The sequence below is a fragment of the Amphibalanus amphitrite genome, unplaced genomic scaffold (genome assembly GCF_019059575.1).
Source record: "Amphibalanus amphitrite isolate SeventyFive unplaced genomic scaffold, NRLGWU_Aamphi_draft 001634F_arrow, whole genome shotgun sequence".
NCBI lineage: Eukaryota > Metazoa > Arthropoda > Thecostraca > Balanomorpha > Balanidae > Amphibalanus > Amphibalanus amphitrite.
The window spans coordinates 85,455-94,852 of NW_024883127.1; the positions used below are offsets into that span (position 1 = coordinate 85,455).

The 9,398-nt window shown below is 46.2% G+C and overlaps 1 protein-coding gene across 1 annotated transcript; it reads left to right on the forward strand.

The window, feature by feature from the left end:
- The first annotated feature begins 7,851 nt into the window (after positions 1-7,851).
- On the forward strand, positions 7,852-8,998 carry LOC122374284 (cuticle protein CP14.6-like). Its single transcript, XM_043352930.1, has 3 exons — positions 7,852-7,947; positions 8,296-8,396; positions 8,568-8,998. Exons 1-3 carry the CDS (start codon positions 7,897-7,899, stop codon positions 8,797-8,799), a joined length of 384 nt encoding a protein of 127 aa, XP_043208865.1. The 5' UTR covers positions 7,852-7,896; the 3' UTR covers positions 8,800-8,998.
- Positions 8,999-9,398: the final 400 nt, after the last annotated feature.

The following is a 9,398-nucleotide window of genomic DNA, read 5'->3' on the forward strand; positions in this document are numbered from 1 at the left end:
GCCCCAAAACTAGCTCAGCAAATGGTGACCCACACAGTACCTAGAGGTAGAGCGCTGAAAATGGCACTAAAAGAAGCTTCGTTGTCCTGACACTACTAGACCACATGCCGAGATATCCCTTTAGCATTAGCACATGCTTTTGGGAAATGGTTTCGGCCCGCCTCGGCTAATGTTGAAGGTATTTGGGAAACGATTTGGACCTAGGGCTTTTTTATTTACCCACACCGGGGCTAATTTGAAGGCCGTGACCTTTGTTTGACCTCTTTATGTCAAACACCTCGGAGTGCAGTTAAAGGTTGTAGGCCACGTTATTCCCTAACTCAAGGAGTCTGTTGAGTACGAAATTAAAGTCGATACGAGATGTCCCGAAGCTGGGCAGAATCTCAGCTGTATACTGTCTTGACGAACCTGAAGCTCATATTGTTCTGAATAGTTTTTAATCGTTCTTTTTCTTTATAGTTTTTAATAGTTTAATAGTTTAATAGTTCAATAGTTTAGTAATAGTTTGATAGTTTAATAGTTTAATAGTTTAATAGTTTAATAGTTTAATAGTTTAATAATAGTTTAATAGTTTAATAGTTAATAGTTTTTAATCGAATTTCAAAAAACTCAGACCTGATGATGACAGTGTTGTCGAAAGCTTGTCTCTTTTGTTTTTCTTTGGTAAACTAAAGAACCAATACAATTTTTGGCATGTTATTGATCATTTTCACATTAATTTTGACTATAATGTTCTGTATAGCATGGGATGTACTGTGCAACTCTCCACGGCGCATTCTTGCTGCATCCTTTGCCACCAAGATGGATGGTTTTATACAAGAGCTTTGCAAAGAAGAACATGTTGCATTGAACAAGAGAAAGCCAATGTTGACAATGCTTAGATCTGAAGCCAACCGGCAACATCACAAATCAGGTCATTTATAAAAGAAGCTTTTATTTCTATATGTGCAGTTTTGGATGCATTGTTTTGAAATAAAAACATATAGTTGCTGAGCAAAACGTAACGGTAGTTGCGTGCTTGGTTCGTCACGACCCGTCCAGTGTGGTACATTTTCTATGAAAAGGTCAAGGTCAAGGTTGACTAGAGATGATCTTGCATGACCTAGAGTCCTGGACACGTGACTGATCGCCTTTTCTAGATATTCTTGGGCGTTGATCTCTAATCTCTCATCTATTTTGTTCTTAACAACATTCCTGAGGTCAGAATATCTGACATGAACGATGAATGATTTGTATGAGCTCAGTCTTGAATAGCTGAGTGCAGTCCCTAAGATGATCTCTACATTTTTTCTTCTGTGCATGGCCTTGCATGACCTCAATCACGAGGCAACACTTGCATGGACCCGACTAGGCTACTAGCACTCTTGCAATGCTAGCAAGAAACCCACGCCAGAAGGCAGGAAAGCTCAACGATCACACAATCCGCTGATTGGGCCAAAATTTATCTGTCATATGATGTCACAGTCCATAACTCAATGATATTACCTGGCAATATATAAAAATAAGAGTATCCCCCCCCCAAAAAAAAACAAAGAAGGTTAAGCTATGCTAGATTTTAGCTTATCCGTTCCCGCGCTCTCAATATGCATTCGATTTAAAAGTCCTGCTTTTTTTTGCATTACGAGCATCAGCCCCACCGTCAACGTCTGCGACCTCACCCGACACCGTTCAGCCTAACTAAGCCGTACAATGTTCATTGTTTATCACCCGACACCGTTCAGCTCAACTAAGCCGTACAATGTTCATTGTTAAACACCCGACACCGTTCAGCTCAACTAAGCCGTACAATGTTCATTGTTAAACACCCGACACCGTTCAGCTCAACTAAGCCGTACAATGTTCATTGTTAAACACCCGACACCGTTCAGCTCAACTAAGCCGTACAATGCTCATTGTTTAACACCCGACACCGTTCAGCTCAACTAAGCCGTACAATGTTCATTGTTTGTCTTGTGTGGCTGCACAGACTGGGATCATCGTACAACCGCCGCGCCGTCGCTGAGGCACGATTAGTGTCGTATGGTGGCATTGATGGCTCTTTGGCTGAGATATTGCCGTCTTGCGGGGTCCATCAGCAGTGCCGGGAGGGTGCAGACGGCGTGCATGGCAGACTGTGAGAGGGCAACTGAGACCCCGAGCAGCGACCAGCTGGGAACTGGGACCGAGACCCAGTGACGGCGACCGGCTGGCCGAGCGTCCGACTGGGAGCTGCAGGATCGATTCCCGAGACCGGGCCCTGGACAGTGGACAGCACACTGAGCTGCGCTCAGAATCCGAGCCAACCTTTATGTGAGCGGAGATATGAGCTTCGCAGACAGCGGAGATGAGCTCCGCAGATAGCGGAGATATGAGCTACGCAGACAGCGGATATGAGCTCTGCAGACAGTGGAGATCTCGGCACACTGTGGGTGGACCAGTGAATTGCGACATGGTCCACTCGACGGCGGCCTTCGGCTCCTCAGCTGATAGGGATTTCCAGTTCGTCTTCTGCCCCGAGTCCTGTCAGCCTTCGGTAGGCTGGGCAGCGGTGCAGACTCGGCTGCCGGCGCCGCCGCGCGACTCGCAGCCAGTGGAGACTGGGGAGCCGATTCTGCGTCCCGAAACTCAGGATTAACCCGCGGTGTTTGCAACATGTTCACTGAAAATCAGCTTGCTTCTAGTTATTAGCTAGGTAGATTTGGCTATTTCTGGAACACACTGCTAAACCAGCTAAGGAAGGGTGACTGCGATATCTTATCTTCATCAGGAATCGGATATCCCTCCAGGTTACGCAATTTGACGGAAAACGGCAAGCTGCTTTTGAAAATCCGCACTAAGGTTAACTAAATATGCTAGTACAGTACTGAATATGTATTCCTATTTCAAACGGCAAAGCTGGTGAGATCTGAGCTATTTAAGGGCATTTTCATCAATCGTTGCCTAAAATGGAGACAAGAAATAGCTGACATTTTAGGGCCTGGGAAGTGCAGCGTTAGGGAAATGTAGAACAGTAGAAGCAGGAAAATTGTTGGAAGCTGCTATCCGATGCTGTGTAACCTAATACAATGCTTTCCACGTCTGCATGCAAACTATATGATACATTTTGACATTTTGTGTTGTATAAGGCATGCTTCTAAGATCTTCGTATCAGCTGAAAACTGAACAGGCTCGGGCAGCTCTAAATGACACTCCTTGCCGTACAGGCTAGTCTTGCATCGCTTGCGTCAGACCGGTGCACTATCCCCATTCAGCCTGTTTCGTTCGCGGCACTTCTCACTTATCGCAACATCCTTGGGACGTCCCGAATAAGACAAAAGTGGCATTTACCTTCCAGTTAAGCACTTAATCTGGCAGCCGGCCATCCCAACGTTGGCATTCCTGTTCTGCGGCCTGGGCACGTGCTGGCTTGAGGGTCGAGGGGCGGCACGTGCTGACTGGAGGGTCGAGGGGCGTCACGTGCTGACTGGAGGGTCGAGGGGCGCCACGTGCTGACTGGAGGGTCGAGGGGCGGCACGTGCTGACTGGAGGGTCGAGGGGCGGCACGTGCTGACTGGAGGGACGTGCTGACTGGGGCGGCGGTGGCACGTGCTGATGATCGGAGGGGCGTGTCATGCACTGTGCTGACTGGATGGATGGATCGTGCTCATCAGGGAAAATCTGTGGCAATAAACCGTCGGGAAGATTTCATATTCGCGCAGAGCCTTACGATAAGGATGTAAGCATGTCAGAAGTTCAGGAGCATCTATCAGTCTCACTGCGTAAGTCCTTCTCCAACCTCCAAACCAAGGAGCCTCACATCTACAGCCCAGACGAGCGCCAGCTTGACATTGAAGACTACATCGAGGTCGCGTGGGAGAAAGGTTTCCTGTGCCTCCGCCGGTATCACTCATCGCAATCCGCGGCTCGTCAAACATGGATTATATTCGACCGGTTAGTCGATGCTGAAATAATGCTAAGAAGAAGTACCAGCATTGTTGTGGTTATCGAAGTGGTTAAAGTTGAAGATTTTTGGGGAACAATATATGAGATTTGCTCTTACTTCCGATCTGTTGTGTTTTGTTATCCAATAACTTTCTCGCAGCCTTGACCTAATACATATTCTAAATAATCAGATTTTAACATTTTAATGGACCCGTAAACAAAACAATGATTTAACAATGATTTAAACAATGACTTCTCCGGTCCCGTAGCTCAGTTGGTTAGAGCGTTGGACTCCGCGTGGTGAGAGCACGCGTTCCCGGTTATGACAGTCCGGGTTCGAAGCGCGACGGGCGCTCGACATTTATGGGCCTCCTGACAGGTATGGTTGCGGTTGGTGGCAGGCCGTAGCCAGGCGAAGTCAGCGAGGGGACCGGCCGTGCGCGGCTTTGTGCGCACGTTAAACTTTGGACTCTAAATTCTGCCATAGAACCGGAATTGCGCGATCGGAGGGTAGAGGGCAGGGTCATCGCAACAAGCTTCGCTTAGCGGTGGCTCTGTCCTTGTGAGTCCTTCCCATCAAAAGGTTCGGACTAAATTTAAAAAAAAATTAACCCTCGCACGTATAGGGGGGGGGGGGGGTCGAACGGACCCCCCCCCCCTCAGTTTTTCGCAAATAACTCGCGTAAAAAGCGGCTGATCGCGACGAAACTTTCAGTACCCTCGCGTTAATCAGTTTTACACCTACCCTGAAATTTTCATGACCCTGACCTTAATGACCTTTGACCTATGACCTACTTTTCGAGACCATGTTTGGCCGCAATCGCGATTCGGCGTATGTTAAGCGTTCAAACATGGGATGTGATGTTGCTCTCATGCATTAGGGTGGGTGTCAAGGTCACCGGAAGGTCAGGTCAAGTCGTTGACCTTTGATGATCTCGGTTCACTTTTTCGGGTTTTACATGTTTCTAGGCCAGTTTTTGGAGCTGAATTCGACTTTAGCAACCATATGAACATTTACGAAGTAGTTTTGGTGCCTTCGTAACATGTTACGAAGCTGTCAGAGGCGGTTGCCACCTACTACGAACACCCTTACTGGTTGACCTGACCTGACCTGACCGGACCTGGCCTAAATGAATGAAGACATCATCTGTGATCAAAATTAACATGATATTCGTGATCAGCACCCCGAAAAATCCCATAGCAGCTACGCTTTACGACTTTCTACAGGTCCCGATTTTCCCGACTTTTGGGTCATTGACCTGACCTGGAAGGTCAAGCGATGACCTAGGACCTTAAAATTGGGTATCATCGGCTTCCTCTCGTCACGGGCAACACGCTCGTTTTTTCCGCGAAGCTCTAGCTCGAACAGGGGCGAAACGGTAAGGGGGGTCCAACGGACCCCCCTTATACGTTCGCGGCGTTCGCAGCTGGAAAAACACCAATACGGGCGAGGGTTAATATGTAAAGTTATTCAAAAGGAACTATGATTGATTATACAAAGATGATAAATATTACCGGGTTTTTATTTACCTTAATACTGGAAGGCTTTTGAATAGGTGCCACGAAAGTGGCCGGGGGGGGGAGGGAAGGAGGCGTGTGGACTGCCTCCCCCTCCGGAGATTTCGTGATCTTTCAAACCGATTTTCAAAATTCAAACGTTAGTCGATAGATTTCTTCGTGATCTTCCAGCCGTAAAAAAACGAAATTTCTAAAGTTTGTATTAAGGGGATGGAGAAGGGGACAAACCCACTATTTATCAGTGGCATCTTTGATCCATCACTGCCGTCTGCCGCCACGCTTATTAGTCGATTTTAATGGAAAGTGGGGTAATACGGTCAGGGTAGGTAAGACGGGCACCCCTTCTGCAGACCAAACCAATAGCGCTACGAGCGAGAAAAATTAGGACCAGAATTGCCTTTCCCACTACACACCACCATTGAAGTCTGGTGAATTTGTGTTCAGTCGATAATCTTTTATTTTGATTTCTTTAAAACACTCATTTCTTTGAAAACATCCATAATGTATTGTGCAAGCTTTTGTGTGCAGCACTATAGAGTAAAAAACTCGCATCACTTGTGTTACACTCATATGCCACCAGTGTTCATATACCGCGAATTTGCTTTGTCTGCATCAAATTGTCTACAGAGAAAAATCGTGCTGAACTTATGACATTGAGTTTGGGGTAAGACGGGCAACTATGAATCGAATGGGTCTGTAATGGTGAAAATATTTTTGTTGCTGTAGGAAAAAAAGAAGCATTTCTAATAAGAATATGCTCGATTCCGATACTCACAGACATGTTAGCAATATTCCTTCGGCACAGTTTATTCTCGAATAATGAATGTGAAAAACGGTTCTACATGGCTTCTGAACTAGGGCCTATATACGAGCATACGCCTTCTGCACGAATCTCGTATACTGCCATTTCCGAAGCACTTGAGACCAACGAGCGACTGTATCAATGCGGCTAATCTCGGGCATTTGTTGCGAGCTGTGCTGGTCGGTGAAAGAAGCTGGCCGTCTTGCCCTACCCATGTGACCGTCTTACCCCATGGGGTGGGGTAAGACGGGGTTTTGCAAGGTTTTGCAAAAATAGCTGCAGTTTATGTGTTGAATCAGTTCTAAGTCTCATCTTCTGGCAAATGAAAGTAAAATGTCTAAAAAAAAGGTTTTCACTCAGTTTTCCCGTTTCTATGATGTTTCTAACCGGCCGAAAATGGCTCCAAAGTTAAGGTGCCCGTCTTACCCCACTTTCTCCTATCATTCGATAGCTATGTAATACAGAGCAATGGCACAGAAAAAATAGCAGACATAAAAAAGCATGCATGCAATTTGATTGGAAAGTTAAAAAAAATTAAATCAGTCACGCTTACAAGTCATTTCTGTCAACGATAAAAATAACATAGGTGACATTTTTTTGGAGTTTGTTTTTATATTGTTTCCAAATCACCATAGACACGCGTACGGAAAATTATATACGCGGATGCATGGAGGGCAATGCTTCCTGATCCTTCCTCATGCCTGGAATCACCACTGTTGAATGGTTTTTCTATATGTATATATTTCTATATGTACACAAGAACTGCCGCAAACATTAATGCATCTGTAATTACTACTCATAGCGCGCCTAACACACACAAAGCTTCTTCAAAACACGAATACAAAGCTCTTCCTTTTTTGAGTACCATGTGATCGACCTTGCGGTACAGTTTTGCTTGCAATTTGAAGTGAGTAACTTATAATTACAGCTAAGCTATTAGAGCTACTGACTACTAATGCTTTAAATGATTCGCATTTCGTCGCCAATTAAACGTCTCATGTCTTTTGAACACTGTCGCTTTCACTGTTCCGGGTTGATGGTCACCCCGCCAGACAATTGCATGAGGGTAGCTTCAGTAGGAGCGGAAACCCCCGGAATGACCCCTTCTGTCGCCGGGAGGTCTGTTCAACTGAGACACTGGTCTCATCGGATTGGCTCATCCAGTATGGTTCATCAGATAATGTCTCCATATTTTCCCCTTCTATCCTACTACGCTGAAATAACTAGTGTGGATAAACTGAAACAGCCTTACCCAAGAAAACGAAGGACTTATACTACATTTCTAGTATAAAGGGTTTATTTTGCACAATTAGCACACCGGACCCGGCACGATTGAGGCCGGAGTAAAACAACTAGGCCAAAGGGCTCGTAAATGACCGCTGTGAGCACCGGAGTCACAAGACACGCTGTTCACTCCTTCCATTGGATGTTGCAGCCGTGCGCGTACCGGGTACTCTCTTCATCCGCACATGTCCTTGAATTGAACAAGTTTTGCATGTGAATAGCCATATCGGTCAGAGTCGTCATCTGACCGGTGCTGTGGGTGTCACAGTTCAGTAGTCCTCTAAATCCCGGCGCGGCGGTCGAGGTCGCGGCCCGGCGGGACGGCATTTTCAGACGTCTGGATTACTGCATTGGTGACGCAGAACCGATACGACCAGCTATATAAGCTGCCGATGACGGCTCAGAGGCATCAGTTGATCAAACCCACCATCGACATGAAGACCGTAAGTGAACTGCCAGGCGGCTTTAAATAGTCTGCAGCGTCTTATGCAGATGAGACTTTTCTGAACAACGTAGACAAAGTTTATGCAACTTAGGCACATCGAGATAGAAACTAAACGACAGCGAATGCTATATGTTGCAACGTGAAATGTCCGAGGAACCGTGCAGTGCATACTTTGGAAGACGCACACATACAAACGGGTATAAAGTCGTGATCATGCTTTGCTATGTTAAATGCTTTCTCTTTAGTTTTAATACACGTTCTTTTCCTGTAAATTTTTGGACTTCTCTGGTTCTTCTCTAACTCCTGTTTTATGATGTCTTTAAATGCTCGCTTGTTTTGCCTCCAGATTCTCCTCCTCTGCCTGGTGGCTGTGGCCACGGCCGACCAGAGTGCACGGATCGCCAACTTCCAGTACGGCATCGAGGAGGACGGATCCTATGCTGCCAAGTAAGTGCAAAACTGCTCGGAGGCCAATTCTTCGTATATGTGTCAGTTTTTTTGCATACATTATGAATCCATGATTTGAAATTTACGCGAAAAAACATTTGAAGTCACTTAAAAAACGTGTTTTCTTTTGACGTACGTTTCACTTGCTAAAACACGCTCTTTTCCCACCAGCTACGAGACAACCAATGGCATCAAGGCCCAGGAGGACGGCATCTCCTACCCCGGCAACATCCCCGAGTCTGGTAACTACGTGAGGAGCGGCTCGTACTCGTACGAATGGGAAGGCGTCACCTATACGGTCACCTGGACGGCCGACGAGAACGGCTTCCACCCGGAGGGGGACCATCTGCCCGACTTCAGCCACACCCGCGAGCACATCGGTGGCGTGGAGGATCATCTGTAACTGATGAACTTGCATACACATAAAATCATCTCCTCAGCATACCTGAATCGTTGGATTCTCGAGTCATTGTAAATCATCTATCTGTTGATGTGATGTCCGTTGTTTCCTTGTGTGTTGTCGTTGTGTCCATCCGTGTTCAATGTGCATTTCGTCGTCATGTCCTTTGTTTTCTCAATATGCCAATACACATACACATTTATAGCGATATTTACAAGAAACTGATGCAGGCACAGAACAGACATGATAAGATTATACAAGGTGTTGCAGCACAATCGGGAATGCTTTTTGGACTCTGATCATGAGTATGCATGGTAGTATTTTGATAAATCATACCATGGCAATGAAACGTCCAAAAGTTGTGCATCATCCTACATAACTACGTCCATGACCATGCATGCATGATGCAACCCCCTGGAAAAGAGCAGGAGCAGAAAACAGCTCGGCGGTGCTCCAAGCGCTTTGAGCGCGCCCATAGACACTAATGATAAACGAGTAGAACAAGATGAACCCTTTGAACCTCTGCAAGTCCTCGAAGAGGCCGCTGGACACGTCATCGTGTTTTCAAGGGCGATAAGTGCTGTGTGGGAATGCTTAGGGCA